At 38.6% G+C, this 21,463-nt stretch overlaps 1 protein-coding gene across 3 annotated transcripts in view; it reads right to left on the bottom strand.

The window, feature by feature from the left end:
• Positions 1–14,220, bottom strand: part of WWOX (WW domain containing oxidoreductase) — a 474,831-nt gene extending 460,611 nt beyond the window's left edge. The window contains exons 1-5 of one of the 3 annotated variants that reach the window (XM_021408205.1): positions 13,644–13,890; positions 13,445–13,515; positions 12,340–12,404; positions 10,675–10,732; positions 8,989–9,167 (exon numbers count right to left, since the gene is read on the bottom strand). In XM_021408205.1, the coding sequence (XP_021263880.1) occupies positions 8,989–9,058 (70 nt within the window). In that variant the 5' untranslated portion in view covers positions 9,059–9,167; positions 10,675–10,732; positions 12,340–12,404; positions 13,445–13,515; positions 13,644–13,890. Of the gene's footprint in view, positions 1–8,988; positions 9,168–10,674; positions 10,733–12,339; positions 12,405–13,444; positions 13,516–13,643; positions 13,891–14,034 lie in introns of those variants that run through there. The other 2 variants (XM_021408203.1, XM_021408204.1) reach the window with 2 other exon arrangements.

Raw genomic sequence — 21,463 nt, 5'->3', positions numbered from 1 at the left:
GAAGAACAAGAAGAGTATTAACAAAAACCATCTACACAAAAGCAAGAAGAATGGAAAACAAGAATTAGAAGTCATTAAATTATAGCTTAAGGCCATGAGCAAAAAAAAAAATTAAGCCCTCTTCACCCCAGCTTCAAGTAGGGCATGAAAATATATCAAGCATATTTTCCCACCACAACTAGGGTATATCTGTTTAGATGACCACATTTACAGCCTGCTAACAGCTGGAACACTGGCAACCCACCCAGAAGCTGAAGGACTTCTGACTGAAGTCACATGTTTGTGTTCATCTTCCAAAAACTTAGACCTTGCTAGTTTGGGAAAGGGGATGTTAAATCCAAAAATGCGTAAGTGTAAAAAAAATAATAATAACAACATTTAAAATAGGAAAAACTGCCAGGAGAAAAAGCATACTAGACATTTCCAAAAACCCACTGTTTTTCTGACATGAGTCTCACATTATGACATTGTTGTGAAGCAGGTAAAAAGCATTATTGTTATCTATGGCTAGCCAGGATCAAACTGAATAGCTCATTAGAGATCACCCAGAAGCCAGCTTGCCCAGTTCCTGCTTCAGGAATTCAGCCTGCTTTATCCACGACAAGTTGCCTAGGTAAATGACTCTGTGAGTGTAGAGTTAATAAGTGATACTTATTCATCAAATTACACCAGATACCACTACAAAGCACAATTCTGCCTTACGTTGCAGACACAACTTTTTGTTTTTCCTAAGTGTTTAGCAGATAAGAGGACCAATCAATATTCCTTTGATCACAGATTAGATTGAAAAATAAATAAAATTAAGACATCTTCTCAATCTTCATTTGCTCAGGATGCTAAAAGTGTGCTGCCAAGTAGGTCGTGAGCATTTTTACGTGCTCTTCACCAGATACTTCACTAAGGTAGAAAATAATCCAAATTTACCCTTGGGCATTAAAAAGAAATCATTCAACAAGATTTATACCACTCAGCAAGTTCTTGCAGCTGCATATAGACCCAAACAAATAAAGAACTTTTCCAAAAAAACTTTTTACTCATTTCCAGTAGCTATATTTTCTATTCAATATACCTTCACTACACATTCTACTAAAGAACTGCACTGGTTCTCAATTAAGTACACTTCTTAACCCGTAACAGAATTCCCAAAATTCTCAAAACAATTCCCATTTTGAACTGGAACATGGATATGGACAATCTCTACACTTTGATCAATTTCTGCAGCCATACGTTGCTATATATGTAAAGCAAGATTAATTATGCATTTCCCACAAGCCCAAGTAGCACACTCAATGTCTGCAACAGAAGCAAGAAACACTTCTCATGCTTGCCAGTGGCAGAAGAGGAACATAATCAAAAACTCTCAAGGCGCCTGGATCTTTGAATACACAATATTGCATTGTTCTCATTTATTTGGCTGTGCTGCAAGTGAACGACAGATCCTTCATACAAACTTCTAAACAAACAGTGACTTTTTGCCTAAGGCAGCTTTTTGACTAATCAATGTAAACAAAAAACGCCCCACAAGTTTTATGACTTCAAGTTTAGATATCAAAAATAAAGGAAATCCAATTACAGAATATCCAGTAAAGCTACTTAAAGAATAGATAGCAAGTAAGCAACAAACACGGCCTCTACAAAGATAACGTAACCTAGAAATTTTTCATTTTTTTCAAGCAACACTGATTTCTCTGAACCTCAAGTCACAGTACATGCAAAAGATGTAAATAAATATAACCAAAATTGAACTGCGACCGTTGCTTCCTCACACAGATACTACCAAAAAATAGAAGGGCAAGGAGGACAAGGAAATGAGCACCACATACGAAGGCTCCCGTTCTACAGATGTTGTCCTCCTGTAAAATGAATTCCAGAAAGTATAAGCGTGGGCATATGGGTCAATCCCATTCTTTGCTAAAAACGTTCTATTACAAGAAATAATCATTATTGAACCTTCTCGTTCAGATGTAATTTCTTACATGTTTCAACAAGTTTCACGTGCATTGTGAATTTCAGCCAAGGTTGATGAAGTTCAATAACTTGGCTAACCAACCATGTGTACTACTCATTACAGAAGTAATAAATAGATTCATCAAAATGGGCATGAAAAGCAATATGAACATCTGACACCATTTTCAGCTTACTCAATAAGAAAAATAAATTACGTAAGTCCAAGAGGACCTTTTAATATTTACAGTAAGTAACAAGTAGACAGTAGCAGCCTTATGTGAAACAGAGCAATACCAGTATTACACAATATTAAGCCACAGTAAAACTAGAGCGGTGGTACTCATGAAAAAAATCCATCACTGTGACCTACCATAAATTGCAGAACTCACACCATAATTTAAAGCCTCAAAAAAAAAAAAAAAAAAGAAACCTCCTCTAGAGATTATTCAGAGCTTGAAAAAACAGCTTTTAGTAGTTCAGTTGTTCAAAACACATCAGGACTAACCTGACTGACAGCTACTAACATTCAGCAAAAGAATGACTTCGAAGGTCCGTCCCACACGCACTTCCACCTCCATAATCTGTGCTTTTCCATACTAATTACTCGCTGAGCGTATGCCAGCAATAAATAAAAAAAATTAAAAGAAAACATGTCCTGCCTACAAGGTCTAGCCTCAACTAGATAATAACTGTATTCCCATTTCCCAAAAACTTTGGGAGAATAAAATTAACATCCACCAGTAAGTTTTGGACTTCCATGAAGAAAACACTTTAAAAACAATTAGTAAAGTCAGCTTGGGTTTTTAAGATGCATTTAGAAAAATTAAAACTCTTCTGTAGAGGCTTATATTTTCCAGAACAAGTACTTCTATGGTTTAAGATAATCCATACTGAGTTTGGTCTACACACATGGATCACAGTAGCTTATGTATCAGCCAGTGATTGTGCCAGGACAAAGCACACACACACACCCCAGCTGCACCCAGGCCACCAAGGCTTTTCTGCTAATACTCTGCTGCACGTGGTTATCAAGCACAATACATGGAGAGGTTCACCAAGGAAAAGCTACAATATACAGCAAAGAACAACTCTCTCGTGCTTTCAGAAGCCCAGTAAACACAAAACTATCCCATTAAAATAATCTCAGGAACAGCTAGGACTTGGCCAAGAAAAATAATTCAAGGTTAAAAACATATATATTGGTCTGTCTGCCTCACTGTAAGCCCTGAAATCAAACACAAAGAACACCCGCTCCTGTTCTTCTGTGTGAGATACTTCCAGCATGAAAACATACAACCCTGCAAAGGCTGTAACAGTTCATCTACCACATCTTACGCTGGTTATCTGAGAACACAAGATCTACCTCCTCAGCAAAACCTCTGTTCTTTCCTTCTCTCTGCACATCACTCTACAACATATGCACGTAGAGTCTTCTTAATAAAAACAGAGGTTTCCGTTCATTAATCTGCAGGAATTGATAAATTTGTCTTCGATTCAAACTCTTTTCATTAAATAGAAAGAAAAATTATATACGGATATGAGGAAAAGACCATTCAAGAGGTGCTGCCAGAAGTTTGCTCCCCTACACTGCACCCCTGTTTTTCTGTTCTCATGAGGAGAAAAAAAAAAACATGATGCAAATAACAGGGAATTACTAGGAACCAAACTCCTTGTTGTCTATTCACCATTATAAGAAATATAAAAAGGAGATTTATACTTAAGAAAACTTTGAGCAAAGTTAACACATGAATAGAACTGAGAAAAATAACATTACAGACCAAAGCTAGACAGATGTATTTTATCTTAGAAGTTGTTTCCTCCAATACAAACTATCCAACAAAAACAGGCTGTTTTTTCAAGATGACAAAATTCAGGTGCTACAGCATGAGAAAGAATTCAAAAACCATGCACAAAACCATAACGTGAAAGTGAAACAGAGACTATTTTGAACAATTCCTCTGTAGAAGTCCTACCAATATTATAATTTTTAAAAAACATTCCAACTGAAAACACGGGATAGATATTATTAAAATAAAGTTTGTGCTTTCAAAGAGAAACAATTTTTCAAGGACAAGGTGTGATACAGCTCAGAAGTAGAGCTGAACTAACTGTTCCTCCCTGGCAGATTCCAACATCAGCAGGCTTAGACCACCAAACAGCAGGCACTACAGGGAAAGACAAGGAACATACTTCAGACACTCAGACTAATACTATTAAAATGAAAGTCCTCAGTGGTATATGTAAGGGTCTGTTTTATTCTTTTCATATTATCTCAGTTTGACTCAAATTAGACCATTCGCTGCTCTAAATAGGATTCAGCAAAAGTTACCCTCTTTGAAGAGACTCATAAAAGCCGCCTCAGTGAAATGCTACATGGTCCACAAGTAATCCCAGCAAGTTGTGCAACTAGAAAGATTCCTCACCCTCACAAAAAAACTCTTCACTGCAGATACAGAGCAATTTTTGATTTCTTAAGAAGTGAAGGTGTTCTCTAGCATTAACACTTCTCATCTCCCTCCATTCCCAACAGAGTATATTGGTAAAAGCTATCCAGCACGCATTACAGACATTCAATGATCTTCACAAGAAGTTAGAAGTTTAACTTTGCACACTCTACATGCAATAGCTTAAAAACCCATTACTGAATTAAGTACTCTTCAACTGACATAAGAAATGCAATAAACTCTAACCACACCTATAATGCCCTGCATGAGGAAGGTTTCTGAATTCGGGGCAAGTGATGCTGTGAAAGGCACACGATAAATTGCACAGCCATGTAATTTGTGTTTATCACAAAGGCACCAGCACGAGTGAACAAGATGTAATCACTTACTATTATCATCATAGTAACACATAAGTAAATTATCAAGTTACCCATTGTCAGAATCTTCTACAGTTTCAGTGTTCAGAAATGTTTGTGTAATTATACAAACTCTCGCTCCAATTAGCTATGACATTTGACACGGGGAACACAGCTCAATAGATACATTTACAACGCATTTCAGAAACTTCATAGACTCTACTCTGTTCTGGTATTTGAGCTTAAAACATGAGTTTCACGTCCAATTCTCTTCCCCTGATATCATATAGTTGATCCTCAAGAATTAGCGATATTTGTTTAAAAGGATGAAATGGGTGTAACTTAAATCAGTTTAAAAGGGAGGATTAGAAAAAAAAAGCAGCTGCTCACTGTATTTTAACTTTCCACACAAAATGTAATACACCAACAGAATCAAAAGTAGAAAGAAAAAAGCAATAGGAGAGGAATAAAACAGAGAAACTTCTGTTTTTACTATTTACAAATCAGAGAGGCCAGTTATCCAAGAGAGCCCAAGTTTTAAAGCAGGTGTTTATAATAAGTACATTTCCCAACCTTCGGCATCAGTACAATGAAAGTTGTTAATACTGAAGTTCTGTCCAAGAAAAATAAAAGAAATAGAGATAGCGTCTCACAGCATAAGTATTTGGAGACTGAAAACTCACTGGGGTAGTGATTCACTTTTTAAGAACTGCTTAGCAGCACTTTTCTATAAAGACTTTTCTCCTCGCTAAGATCTCTTCATTTCATAACAATGAAAGCACCAGGTGAGAGAATTCTATTTAACCGAAACAGTAACTGACAGTTTTCTGTTGTTCTGTTTTTTTTTTTTTTTTTTTTTTTTTTTTTTTTTTTAAATACCATCTCTGGTAAAGTATAATCAAGAAAAACAATATACAAAAATCACATTAGAACTGAAGTTTCCGGATTCTGTTAAGTATTTGAAAAAGTTACACTGCTCAAAACCAAAAAGAGTTTGCATTTTCTAGAGACAATTTGTGCTTGATCCAGGCATCCCTCAGAAAGGCAGTTAAGCAATGTCTTCTGACCTTCACATAGCACAAAATTAAAACTATTTCACTTATGATTAGTATTATTATTATTATTACACTTACAATATTACAGTTGATTGTGTTTGAGTTGCAGTTTCTGTGTGATAATGAATACAGTTTTGTGAAAAAAATCTGGGAAATGGATTTTAGAAGTCCTTCGTGGAACCTGTTTGACTGCACAGAACACGCACATTTTGCCCTTCCATAACATACTGCAATAGTACTTACAACTTGCGACTCATTCATATTCTAACACTCGTAACAGGTTAAACACAACTTTACCCAGTATAGGAAATAGAATGTGTAGTTTCAAGGTCATGTCACCATGTGAATCTTAAAACCAGGCAGCAATGTGTACCATAAGACATAGAATAATAAATTTGCTACACTGTTTCCCTGATATTAAAAACAATTGTTCTTTAAAAATAATAATAATATTGCTTATACTTGTAGTTGAAAGTACTACATATTTTACAAAATAAAACTTAGATAATAAAAAATTAAGAAGTATGTCAGATGTTATTTTTCTTTTTAATTCTAGCCCTGATAATTAAGAATACGTATACAACAAAATTTCAGGAGCATTTACCAAAACCAGGAAAAAGCACCAGGTCTCTTTTGTTCAGCATTTCCAAAGAGCAACAGAGCCCTCTAGTGTAAAATCAGAAAGGATGATTTTATTTGTACAAGAAGCAGCCTAGAGAACTGCTGTCTCTTTAACCTGTTCACACTGGAGACTGACTTTGTTTTACTACACCAGCTTCACCCTGAGTGAAGTTACCTTCATTTCCACTGTGATGATCAGGCTGAATTCGATTTAGTTTAATAGAAGAGGTGGGGAACAGGTACCCGAAGAACATGTGTACTGCACTGTCAGAAGACTTCCAAAATTAAAACAAAAAGAAATTTTTCACTAATAACTCTTGATCTCCTGTGAGCTCCTCGTACCATAGGAACAAAGCAACTCATTACCCTTTCCAAGCTGCTAATGAAAATTAATGGAATATACATCATTCTAAGTTTTTTAGCACACATTTTTTTCTAACACTTTTTTGCAGCGATTTAAGGACAAGGATAAGAAAGGAGGTATACAAACAATTCTTATACCAAGTAATGAACAGGAACAAATGGTAACTGGCTGCACACCAGAAGCTGAACATAAAATGAACCAAAGTGGGAAGAACACGCTCGAGAATTTTAGAAAGTACCATTATGTTTCTACACATGGTTCTCTGGAATAGCCTACCTGAATTCTTCAGTTTTGTATTTGAGTTTTGTATTGAGCTGAGTTATACAGGCCATAACACCATCTTAAGCAAATGTATTTACTACATCAGCTTCATAGTTTTGTACTCCCTACGTACCAGCTTTACATAGAAGTGCATGCCTAAGGCTTACTCCATTAAAGCTTCAGCTCTCCTTGGAATGCATTTGACAAGGGGTGAAACAAAACAAACAAACAAAAAAAATGTGTACGTAGTTCATAATAAGTTTGTGTCAGTAAGTTGTATGTGCATAAACATGCACACACACAGGGCTGAACTATGCATAAACTTCTGTTTAAATGTGCTTACATGCATTAACTTTAGTTAGAAAAAAAGAACAAGTCAAAAAAAATCACATGCATACTACCCAGCCAGCTGATCAATTTACAAAAAAAGGGTACCAATAAACAATTCTTTGTTACTTCAGATGCTCTTCACATTTTACAACATGTTCTTACAATCAACAGGCAAAACAAGACCTGATGTGAGGATATCTTGCTTACTTGTGATCACTCCTGGTTATGAACTAAGGGAGAAACCAGGGAAAAAGCCTTGACCAAAGCATCATACACCTTGGATTAATCTTTCACCATCTATGAAACAACTTCAGCTCATTCAGCAAGTCTGAGCAGTAGCTCTTCTCCTGATGAAGCTCTCGTAATTCTTAAGTGTTCTGAGACTGCAAATTCTACAGCTGGATGCAATTTCAAGACATTCTGTACTAAAAATGCAGAGTGTAAATCTTATTGAAAAAACACAAACTTTTCATGGGGGTACAATGCTCGCTGCGCTAACTGCAGTGCTAATGTATAGTTGCATAACAAGCAAGAACTATAGGATACATGCATAAATGGTTTGCTAAAATAAAGCTCTAAATGTTTCATCCGGTCCTTGTCAGATCACACTCTGCTTTTCCAGTATTCTCAAATGTATTTCAGTCAAGATCCTACTCTAAAAAGACAAACAGTTTGCATAAGGGTTTTGAGTATTCACACAGTCCCACCACAAAGAAAGTGGAAAAAAGACAGTCCCCACAAGTGGGGGAAAAACGTTATCTAGGATTTAGGTGGATCTTTAATTTACCAAAAGTGTTCAAATCTGACACCAAACCACACTGGTGGTTCTAGTATTTGTGGCTCCTCCTTTGCTGAGGGAAACTTCCAACAGCCTAGCAAATCAAGTTGGAGAAAGATTCCTCTCTTCTCAGAAAAGCCACAAGTGCCAAAACTTTAGTATAAAAATGAAACAAAAGCAACTAAATAAAAACCTCAAATACTCACCAATTATAGAAATAATATTATGTAACCTATGGATCTATGTACCAACTAGAAAATACTAAGAGAACAACAAACATTTCTTTTTGCTCAAAAGGATCAACTGCAATAGAATTCTAACACAAATTCATCATCAAGCTCAATATAACTTCAGATGTAAAGATTTTCTGCGGAGTCTGTGGAATCTTTACAAGTTCACTTGTTGCCCTTAGAAAGTTTTTCTCAATATTTTATCTGAACTCCTTTGCAGCATTACACACCTTATTCCTTGTCCCAGCCACCAAGATCATAAGAAACCATTCATTTCCTTCATTTCCCTTTAACAGTCACCTTTGATATATTTGTATGACATAAAATAATTCCATCAATATTTACTAGACCAAAAAAAATCAGTTGCTTCAAAACTTTGTCATCCATGTGGCTCTCCTCTAAGCTCCAGATTCTCTGCACTTTTATTACCAAAAGTACACAAGGCTGAACAAAGTTTACTGTCTAGAGGTTTTAGATGAATATGATGTGAAACAAGTTCAAATACCACAAGTATGTAGGTATTTAAACAAAACCTGATTATGTCAAATTAGCCTGTAAGATAAAGATTGTCACATTTTACTGTATTTGTGATGGTAACCTACCTATTCCTGAATTTGCTCCTGTGATTATAACCACTTTTCCACTCAAGTCACGACCCTGAAGTATTTCCATTGCAGTACTGTTTCCATCATACTTTTGTCTAGTAGGTGGCTTTACTGGATTATCTTCAACTGTAAAGGCCAATCTGGGATCCAGATAGGTAGTTCTCTTGTTTATGTGGCTGTAAAAGAACAGAAAAATCACACCACTTTGACCATTCTGTACTCTGCATATAATTCTAAATGTATTTCAACCACTGCTTTGTACTACTCCAGTTTATTATTTAAAAGACCCAAAACTGATTTTTTCCCCACTTTTCTTAAAATTATCCTAATTATTTTACTATTTTTCTGACGGTGGGAGTGTCCACGAGAAATTGTATACAGATTCATTACAATTTGATTCTGGACTTGACACTCATATATAAACAGTACTTTGTCACAGGAAAAAAAAAGCACATCATACTAGGGAAGACCACATTCTATACAGAGCTCTTCAAAAGGGGCCTGAACCACTCCCTTGAAGCAACATACCAACAAGAAATATAGCTCAGTACTTTCTTTTCTTCTTCAAACTACTGAAAACAAATAGCTTCATATCAGCTATGCTAATGGTATTATTTGGTCAGGTTCACCCTCCTGTAACACAGGTTAGCTTTCTTCAGACAGTTATCAGAAAGAACAGTAACTTTCAGTCTTCAGCCCTTAGTAACAGGACAAAAAGGCTATGCTATTTTGGCCTGTAAATATTCTTAACTCTACCATGTCAGTTTAAGATATCTACTCCCTTTGATCATGTCTCCAAAAATACACAGGAAGGAACTGTTCCCAGAAATCCTTTTCTGCTTCTGTGAATTTCTTTCTCTCTCAGCCTTCTGAAGTTCTACGCTACCTTAATTCTCATTCTCTTTTCTTTCAGTCCTTTAGATTGCAAGGAGTCAGAGGTGCAGCAATTTTGTTTCCATCTTTCATCTTTAAAGCAGCATTGTAACATTACCAAGTCATGAAGTTCCGGTTATGTCACATGTTGTCAGCCCGTGGAAGCAGTGAAACTGCTTCTGATAAGTTCTTTGCCGTACTAGGCAAAGCATCGTTAGGAATATCAATAATCACATATAAGAACACGTTGACTCATCCAACTGGTGACCGAGTCTCTGACTACAGAACACTTCTTCTCAAGAATTGGCCTTCGTCCAGGAGACATTGCCCTTTTGGAGGCTAGCCCTTAAATAAGCTCAGGATCCACCTCTTCCAGTCACATGGGAAGCACAGGTGAACTGCTTCGCCTGTGCTTCCTGGGCCAGCCACTCCCTTCACCAGGGGCTCAGTCATTAGCTCAGGTCATGGCTTAACAGTTCCATTACACATGTAGAATTTATTAGTGAAGTTAAATAAACTGAATGTACCTACATAAGCATTGCCTGAAGATCCACTGACAATTTGAATTGCAAGTCACTTCAATCTGCCACCGAAGCTAGCATTTCTATGCACGTGGAAGAATTCAGTAAATCACAAATGGGAATTTACAAGTTGCTAAATCCATATTAATTATACATCAATTATAAAGTTTTTCTTACAAATATCTTAGTCTTTCTAGCTGATAGGGTCACTGTATTGTAACTGAAAAAGGCTACCCAGCCTAAAACAGTTGTTCTACTGCTCCACATTCTACATTTTTATAATACTTACTCTACAAAATAGACCTGTCCACTTTCATCAGTCTCCTGCTCCCATCCATATGGCAGACCTAGGAAAAACAGAGAACATTACCTCCTTACAGGCGTTTGAATACAATCAGATTTTAAGTTTATGATTTCTCAAACAGATGTTGGCAGAAGTTCACATTATTTCTGTAGGCAATGCAGCCACCTGCTGTGCTTGAATACGGGAACTTGAAAAGAGAATTGCTTCCTTAATCACACACAATTTTTCTCTAAAGTACAACCTACAAGAGAGCTGGTACAATTGTAATGACCAGCATAGTCATTACATCACATTATAGCACAAACCAGCAAAATGTGACCATACTTTCTAGTATGTACATATAAAGTGTCTGTACACTTGTACACTAAACTGTACAGTTTAGTATCTAACCCTGACGAAGTAAATTTCCAAAACACTGAACTAAACATAGGAAAAGTTATGTAGAACAGTAAAGCTGGAAGATCAGAACCCTGAAGGAGGTATGGGATATGTTAAATCAAAGTTGGAAAAAAACACTGAAGTACTGAACAGACAGTATTCGCAGTGTTTCTAAACAGAGGTGAAAGTAATTGGTTATAACTGTATCACCACAAAATCAACTACAAACATTCGAGTAAGTCATAGTCACATAAACAAAACAAACATGGATTGTCAATAGACTTTCCTTAAGGGCTTTAATTCTTTTCCAGAATAATACAAGCAAAGAGTAAATCAAAAAACCTCAACTGCACAGTTGTATCACAAGAGTATCACCTGGCATGTTCTTTCATGCCACGTTCCTTTTTCATTACCCAATCTAGGCATAACAAGGACTTTTATATTATTACCTACATAGTATCAGTGTATTTTATTAGAATTCTGCACCATTTATTCATTTACACAAAACACTTTAGATGGAAAAGCTTTGTTTGCAATCTCTCCTTTTTTTTTTTTTTTTTTTTTAAATTTAGTTAAGCTTCAAATTTCTCTTCAAATATCCAGTCAGTCAACCTACTCAAAAATCCTACCAATGAATACAAAGTCTTATTTTCTCCAAAACCACACACCAGCTCAGATAAGGTAGGAAGGGCATCATGAGGTTTTTTGGCTTCAGTTCCCTACTTCACAGAAGCATCACTAAGTACATCCACACAGAAGCTTCTGGGAAGATCCGATTCAAGGCACTGATCCAAGGTCCTTGAGAAATTATATGGCTTTGGAAGAGTTCTTTAAGACAGGGTATTTTCTGTTCTGACACAAAAGTTCAACGGTTAGGGAAAAGGAGAAAAAATTGAGACTAATGTGACTTCCCTCTGTGCCAGAGATACTCTTCGATGGACAGTTACAAAGAATATAATATAACCATAAACAATATCTAAAAGACACCAGGACACGAGAATCCAGTCTGAGAATCCCAGCCTGTAACAACCACTACTATGAATGCCTCTATCCTGGACTCAGAACTTTGGCTTTCAGGAACAATATGAGAAAGCCATACATCTGCAAAGCAATCACTCTGCACAGATACAATCACATCAGTAAAACTCCACTGAAATCAGCTACATTTTCCAACCTCATCTCGTCCAGGTGAGAGATCAATATAGCTTCTGCATAAACTTCAACTGAGTTCTGTAACGTAATTTCACTTCATTACAAAAGCTTAACACAAACCTCCTGCAACACGTTTCCTCTTCCCAGACTTAGGATGTTCCCACTGTGTTTTTTCTTCCAGGTGACTGCAGGGGAAAAAAAAAAGTTTAAGTTTAAAAAAATTGTCTAATAATACATTTTCTGGTAAAATTCAGCCTGAGGATTGGATCATTCTTAAGAGTGTCCCTGCTGAGAGCTGATCAAGTCCAAAATAAAAAGTGACAGTGTTATTGATAGATACACAAATAATTGCTAGATCAAGTACAAGCAGCAGCATACACACAACATATACAACTCTTCTTTCTTACAACAACCATGCAGTTGACAGCACTTTCTATTACAGGAACCACAGCTGGTGGTCTGAGATTCAGTAAGTGCCTGTTTGACCCACAGCAGCACTCACACTTCAGGATGCTCTTATAGTACAGATAAATAAGATCCTGAGATCCTGCTGTCAGATGTGAGACACATCACCACCTTATCACAGCTTAACAAATGCATGCCCACCAAGCTTTGGTAGCTGGCTACACACGGAGCTGACTCATCACAAAGAGCTTTAAAGGCCTTAAACCAAAGTATCCCTATGCCAGTTTAAAGTTCCTGTTGTTGGTGAGGCATGAAAACAGATTTCCAGAGTTTGCAGAACTAACACAGATGTAGAGCTCGCGCTGAAGGCAGCACTGCTGCAACACCTCTTCATCTCAGTGACGTTTAGACATGCTGGGAAGCATTGTCAGCTAGTAAAGATGCATCAAACCACTGCTTTGAAGGGCCTTACTTCAGTTTCACAACAGCAAACAAACTAGATATGTCTTAGTTAACTGTGCAGCAACCACACATCCCAAGAAGAAGTATTTTATTACTCTGTAGGTCGGCCACTTTCAGCAAGCGATTTGTATTTGAAAGAGTTCTTGAAGTCAAAATAAATTCACAGGAGCCGGACCCAAGGCAAACAAACACCCACAAATCCGCAGCGTTTATAAACAAAACCTCAGATAAACTCAAAGATAATTTGTCAGCTGTTTGGGAATCTGAATTATAGAACCATTAAGGTCGCAAAAGACCACTAAGATCAGCTACTCCAACCCCAGTGCACATCCACTAACCACATCCCTCAGTGCCACACCTGCACGGCTCTTGAACTCGGGATGAAGTCAGCTCAGCACAGGTGAGAACACAAGGTACTTTTCCCCCTTTCTGTGGAAGAGAGCAATCCTTGCAGCTTTAAACGGTTTGGTCATAAGAGCAGCACGGCTACAGAAACCACCAAAGAGGAGAAAAGGCATAAACACACAGCCCGCTCAGTTAGCTGCCTTGCAGCATACCCCCTTCTGCAGGCAGCGAGTACGCTGCAATCGTCAGTGACACAGCAGATGGTGCCAAATGCAAATCTCCTGCCTGAGCTGCAGCACGCGGAAGAGCCCAAAGAGCGTGTTTATCGCGTTCCACTCTCAACGCGCATGTTTCATTCCTATTCCTGCAAGGAGGGAAACTAAGCGAACTACAGCGCTGCACGCGGGACCGCGCTCCCACGCAGCGCAGCACAGCGCAGCGCACGGGGCACTGCACGCGGAGCAGCCTCAGCGCGCGCCGCTCCCGCCCCCACCCCTCACGCTGAGGGCGGCAAACAGCGGCCCCAGAGCCCCCCGGCCCCCGCTCGCTCCCCGCGGAGGTTAACCCGCGGGCACAGGGCTGCGGGCACGCTCGGCCCCCCACCTGCCTTACTTAGCGTAGTAAACCCAGCCGTCCTTGGTGGTGCGCTCCTCCCAGCCTGGCGGCAGCTCCTCCTCGCTGTCCGTATCCTCCAGCCCCGCGTACTTCAGTGCCGCCATCGGGACGGGCGCTCCGCACAGCCCCGCACAGCTGCCGCCCGCCGGACCGCGGCCGCCCCCGCCCCGCCCCTTCCGGCCGGCTCGACCAATGGCGAGGCGGAGCGGCCCGCGCGCACCATGGGAAACGTAGTCCGGGGAGGCGGGAGCTGTCCTCAGCCTCGCGGGGCTGCGTACCAGGACGCCCTTAGAGCGCGCGGCGAGAACTGTGACTGAAGCGCTGCTTTGTCCTCGGTCGTGAGGGTTTCGCGCGTGTCACGGCGCTTCTTCTCCCTACGAGGCCTGGGCCGAGTTGATACCTTCAAGGATGGCACAAAAATCTTAAGTTCTGGGGGACTGAAGTGTTTCCAGCCGGGCATGAATCCAACAAAGCTCCAGAAAGCGATGAAAAATGAACTGTTATTTAAGAATGATGCTGTTAGCAATGCTTGGAAACCTGAACTTGTGCGGTGCGGAGGAAGCTGCCAGCAGGCCCTGACCCTGTGCCCGGTGCTGACTGCCACCGCTGTGGAGAATCACAAAGCGCGGTCACCTCCTGCTGGGTGAGGCCCTCAGTCACGGCCGCGCTAATCGGAGCACGGCTGTGCTGCTCTGCTCAGCAGGAAGGCCTGGCCCTGCTTCCCCCCGTGCAGCTCCTTCGCTGTGAGGGAAGGCCTCAGGAGACACATCCGCCTCACATAAGCTGCTCTGCCAAACCCGTCCCCTCTGGCGGCACGAACGTGGTCAGCTGCAAGGATGGGAGCACTGCGCGCTGGTGAGTTGAGAATAACTTACGGTACCTGCTCGCATCTAACACAAAGCACCCAGCTTGTGGCCGTGACAGGTGACCACAGGCCTTGCCTGTTACCATTACTCAGTACATCCACTGACCTGCTTCTGATCCCACACCCGTGTGCTGTCATATTTGCATCTGTTTATATAAAAACCTAAACAAGTTGAAGCTTTTGCTACAGTATCTTCCCACTGGTCCTTTGGCGGCAGTTCTGCGCAAACCCCGTGCTGAACAGAGGCTGTAATCTCAGGAAGCAGCGCCAGGTGGCACTGAAGCCACACCAATGTGCAGCAGCGCTCTGACTCCCATGGGTAACGTTTTTATGCCCTATTTGAGACACTGACCTATATGGTTCCCTACCTCCCTGCTAATAGCACTCATATCTGTCTACAGAAGTATCTTGAACTTGTTTCTGCCCTGCTACTTCCACTGAATCGCAAGTTCCTCTGAGAAATTACACCCAGTAAATCATCCCCTCCTGCTAGGGATAAAAAATTTGTGCATTATCAAGGGACAGTTCCCATGCAGTCACAACTGGGAGTATTAAAACAGGCTGTAACCATACTCTCTTGGGTAAAAAAAATTGGGAAGGGAAACTTCAGTGATATGTTCAGTTCTGGTCCAGGAAGCTTCAGAAATATTTCATAAGTGACTGAGTGGAGGGATGTGCTAGGCCTCAAGAAAATAGATTACGTCATATTTGAAATACAAAAAAAAAGTATTAATCTAGCATTAGTACAATAAGAAAAGCTAGTTTTTGGGTTTCTTTCTGTTGCAGCCTCTTAGTGTGCAGTATCCAGCACTCTATGAACTTGTGCTCCGTGGGAATGCTGAAATCATTTGCCTGTCATCCCAATCAACTGTATCGCATAAAGTATGCATTGTGTCCTAAATGTAAACAGCAGCACTACAGTATTTCAGTGCTAAGGGGATATGGTGTACTCTTGATTAGAAAGGAAAACAGAGCCTTAAAATAGTGTTTTTCTATATGTGTATAATGCATTAAGGTCTACCAGTGCCCTTCATGTAAGAACATTTATGCTGTGTGTGAAAAAGCTGTGTGCGTCTTTGTTTGACAAAGCAACCTGGATATTTACAAACTGTCTTGAAGTCCCCACTACATGAGTAATATGATACCACAGAAGTCATATGGGCTTACATTGTTCGTAGTTTCTACAAAAGCATTTGAGAGATCCCACAAGTTCCTCTTTGAAGCTTCAGAATTGACAGAGACTCACAATAGTTACAATACTTTTCACCTTAGCTTTCATAAATTATTCTTCTCCCCTGGTCTTAACTACCTCCTACTTTTCAGGAGGTTTTCACTGGAAAAAAAAGCAATTTTTTTTTTTATAATTTGGTGACTCATTATTTACTTGATTGTTTCAAAAATGCTGAAATGCAACCATGTATTTCACTTTAAAATTCTATCAAAGGGAAATAATCCATTCTGCTTAAAATCCTCTGTTACTTGCTTTAAGAGTTGTGTTATAGCAAACAGTGCTTTAAAGATGTCATTCAGATCCTTCAACTGCGGCAATACTGGATATTAATTCTTCTGATGATACTAAGCCTCACAGACCAAGATTAATTCCACAGCCTGACAGAATGTGGATAAATTAAAGCAGGAAGGCATTTAGAAATGGTTGTTGATTTCACAATAGCATAAATGTCAATTAGAATCTTAATCTTATTTTGTTAGCTGTGCTTTAAACCATCAAAATCAAATGTATTTATTTTGTTTCTCCATGAGAAACACTGACATAAATTTGATCATACAATTACATTAGCAAGCTTAAGACAGCAAAAAGTTAACATTTCTTTAATGTTAGTTACAGGCTTATATGCTTTACTGAATCATGGCCATTGTCAGTCAAAGATCTGAGTACTGATAAATCTGACAAGGACTAGGGCACTGAGAGTTATCCAGACAAGAGAAAAATAATCATGATACTGTGAAAGTGTCCTGACAATAAAATGTTGATTCTCTCCTTTGATTGAGGATGTGTCTGTTTTTTAGAAACCATGATTTAGGAATATCACGGATTTCTGAACAGCTCTCAGATAATAATTTTTCAGCAGCTGCTAAAACATGTTTGCATAGGCTGCAGCTGTTTCTTTTCAGGTGAAAATTCTGCCTCCGTGACTCATGCCTTTCTAACCTCAGCATTAGACTAAAGCAGTGTTCTGCATGATCCATTAGGACATGATAAATGAATATTTCAGTTGCTGCACAGTATGGATGCACCATATCCTTGAAGTGAACAAATTAGTATTCATTGCTTTGGTGGAGGTAAATTCAGCTCTAACATAAAATGTTTAGAAAATCACTTTTTGCTTTCCTTCGAGTTTTGAGATCTGTTTGAACTTTCAAAATCCCTAATTTTTTACTCAAGCCTTAGAAATTTCAATGATTTTGTCCTCCTTTCTTACATATAAAAACATTTTCAGTACAATTTCATAGTTAATAGAATTCAAATAGGCCTTCTTTTTGACAATTTTTTAATTTCTTCTGAAAACAACCTATGCATATGGAAGCTATCAACGAAACCAATGTAGAAATTGCAGAGTTGGAATCCTTGTCATAAGTGTTTCTGTATCTATAGAATTCTTATATTGTAGTGCAACAAACATTTTCATTCACTGTTGGTTTTACAACCTCTCTCCTTGAGTTCAGGGATACTACTCACACATCTGAAGTTAAACATGAACATTATTGCAGCCTCAGACCTGGAGGGTATAGGAGAACATCTGGTTCACTTTTCATTAGACAAGCTCCTATCAGAGGCAATAACAAGAAAGCTAGAGTATGCGTATGCACCATTACTGGAAATGAGAGAAGGGGAATTACCAGTATATTTTAAAATGAAGATGAGTGTTATATTTGTCCACAGACATTAAAAGATGGAGTTTTCATTGTGAGAGATCTAAAGACATTCAAATGATTTGTATGTAATTACTCAGAAGAAATCAAAGAGATGGAGCACAATGAAAAGAAGATAGAAAAATAATTATAACTGTTTATAAATATTAATCACCACTACACTTCCTGAAACAAATGAGCTATCACTCGTGATTAATCTGATCTTTAATGGGCTTCCTCACACTCATAACAATGGATGCAGTCTATGGACAGTGAATACAGCTCAGACTCTGCTGATAAGATTAAACTCCAGCATTTTACTTCAAACAATTTTTGGAAGTGAAGAATTTTTCATTCTTATAATTCCTTCAACATAACAGCTCACAATAACTAAGTAACCACATGTTCCTTCCCTTGTTCTGGCAGATTAATGACCAGGATTCACTTATTTAGGAAAGCAACACATTATAAGTACTGAGCACTGAATATATGCCATCAGTTTACAGCAGCACAGAGAGAAAGGTATTATTTAAATAGAGGATTGAGAAGGTCAAATGGGAAAGATGTTCTGCTAAAGAAAGCATTCTATTCCTTTTATGACACTGTTGGGAAAAAGTAGAATTGCTACAAAGAAAAACAATTTCTGATAAATTTTCCAAAATTATAGTGGACATGGTTCTTTTAGTCTTAGGCTGACTGCTGTGTTATGTTAAGGAAAAGCAGCATTAAGATGTCAGAAATGTCAGTGCAGTATGGATTGCAGGAAATTTACTCTGAGAAATCTTTAGCTGATTCTCATCTTGCTTAAACTATTGATAATAGACATAGTGACAGTTTACTTGTGAGAAATTTGTGTGCAGCTAGTATTTTAAAGGAACTTTAGTGTGTAATACATTTACATGAAGAAATATCACAAGTCTTTCAGCATTCCCCACTCAGTTACCTTTGCATGACTGTGCACTGTTTATCTGTTTAAAAGACCTGCATGTGTTTCCTTCTCTCTCTGAATGTCTAACGGTCATTCCAGCATAGCACATCACATCTGGTTTGTGGTAATAGTGTTATTTCCTTAATGAGACTGTGGGAACTCTTCCTCAAAGCATGCTACATACAATCATACAAAAGCATTTTAGGCTAATAGAACTTAGTTCTAAAGATACTTCATTAACCTTTTCAGGTTATCCATACGTTTGGCATCAGTTATACTGTGCCTCCTAGGAAAACATCCACAGAGGCAGGAGAAAGGGGCCAACTATCTAAATTCAGCTGTCTTTCACTTATATGGCACCTAACCTCCAAAAAAAAGTATAATGCAAATCCTTGTGTAAGACCGCCTGTAGCAACAAAATCATGGCAAAGCAGTTCTTAGGACTTGTGTGGACTGTGATGGGCTAGCCAGTAGGAATAGACACAATAGAAACGAGCCCCCATATAAGGCTTTCTGAAGTTAAGAAGGGATAAAGAGAAATGCAGCAGCAACACAGACTCATGACACTTTTTTTTTTTGTAAAACAACTGTGTCGATCATTAGCTACATTTCTTTGTTTGAAGTTAAATGGTCTACAGTCTCACACAGCTGAAAAAGTGTCCTATTGAGTCAGCCTTGTCATCTAAATAAAAAAAATGAAATAGCATGAGGCCTAATGCATGTCCCTGAGGCATTTCACTGGGTACTTCTCCTCGGTGGACTATTATCTTCTTTTTATGATCCTTCAGCCAATTTTCATTCTGCCTGAAAATCAATTTGAATTCAGTAAAAGGTTAGCAGCATATTCATTTGCATTCCTGGCATCTACTGATTTTGTAATTCAGTAACAAAAAAACAGTCACAGTTACTTAATCTACTAACTTCGTATTAAGATGACCTAATGAGAACAAAAGCATTCAGGGAAGTGCAAATTAATGGATATATTGAATTTAATATCAAATGTCATATAATGACGTGGAAAATAGACCATTCAGCAAAATGCAATGTCCATAGCAGAGGAAAAATTTCAAATGGCTGAATTCTCATGTTGGCACCAAGTGGCTGGATTTTCAAAAGGGTTTAAGTTATTCAGTGCTGAATGCTGCTGAAACTTGGGTCTTGAGTCTGAAAGTACTCTTAAAAACCCAGTCATGACTTCCCTTGGAAGTCTGGCTTTTATTGTACAATATGTTTGAATTAAGGCATTTACCTTTCCTTTTTGAATGAGAATATATGTTCTGTGGTTTTGAAGACATACCAACAGGAAGGTTGCTTCCAAAAATAGTCTGTGCTTGTGTAGCCTTTAAAAATGAAATATAGATCTTTAAAGAATAATGGTTAACAGTGTACCCTCATTATTCATGTTTAAATTGCTTTTCTTGGCACAAAACATTTCTGTGCTGGAATCTCTATTCTGTAGTTGGAGAGGATCCAGTATTTTAAAACTCTGATCAAACTCACAAAACTCTTCACATTTACTCTATCACTGGTGGTAAAATGAAACCCTCAGAGTAAGCTAATACAAACGCACACTTCTGTATCCCTAAGCCAGACACAAGACTCTAGTGGGGATCTTCTGCAACAAACATTCAACAAGTGTTCAGAGTACTCAAACATAACATATGACAGTGTTAAAGAGCAGATCTCAGTCCTCTCAGCTAACAATAATATTCCTGAATGTTTTTCATGCTATTTGTTAGCTTCTAATAATAAACGTGATTTATTTGGGAGTAGCGGTTCTCCTTCTCCTCAATAGAATTCAATTGTATCTTGATGTTTTAGAAGAATGTGAGGAGTTTCCTAGTTCCTGACAATAAAATAGAGGTAGCTATGCAGTATCCTCTTGAGCCAGAAGATGGAGAGAAGCAAAAATAAGAAGCAGAGGTTCTTGCCTTCCAATACTTTTAAGGCAAATCTTACTGTCCATACAGAAGATACAGCTGTACTACAAAAGAAAGATGGCATAAAATCACCTTTCTTGCTGTCTGACTGACATTGCAGCTAAGAAGGATGTAAACCAGTCACAGATAATGGCAGTTGGTGTGCTTTTGCTTTCTCATGATTTAATCCAAAGACAAAATGTGCATCTTTAGCATGTGAGGCAGACAGTTGTTCTCAGCAGAGCTTGTTAGCTCAGATACAGCTCCATGCTGAGTGAATACATAGATTTTGAAAAGGAAAATCATGTCTAGCTGTCTCAGAACATGTGACTTAGAGCACTTGATACCATAGACATACTATATTCATTCTGACTCGGAAGTGTATCTGTTCTCATCAGAGGTTATAAGAGGATAGCTTGTACAACTGCTTCAAGACAGAGCTATTCAGGGATCAGCTTTTCATATTTTGCTTCTTTTTTTCCCTTCCTCCCTTCCCTGCACCCAATTTCTTTCTTCTTCTCTGCAAGGAAAAGAAAAAAATGCCAACACTCAAAATTTTCAGCTTAGTTTGATCATTTTTCCCCTCCTGGTTTTTTGGTTTGACCACAAAACCAGACAACGCATTTTTCACCTAGCACTGCTAATGAGCTCCTTTCTCAGAGTCTTTGTACACCGCATAATGAAGAACATCTGCATCTTGCGTAAAGCTTGACATTTCCCTGCCTATTCACCAATGGCTTTTTTTCTCTTTTCTTTCAATGACTGAATGGATTAACACTGCAGTGCTACTAATGCAATGCATGGGAAAGCAAACTGGCAGAATCTCCAGAACGT

The sequence above is a fragment of the Numida meleagris genome, chromosome 10 (genome assembly GCF_002078875.1).
Source record: "Numida meleagris isolate 19003 breed g44 Domestic line chromosome 10, NumMel1.0, whole genome shotgun sequence".
NCBI lineage: Eukaryota > Metazoa > Chordata > Aves > Galliformes > Numididae > Numida > Numida meleagris.
The sequence above is the reverse complement of the archived record's forward strand: the minus strand, read 5'-3'. Positions and strand labels throughout refer to the sequence as shown.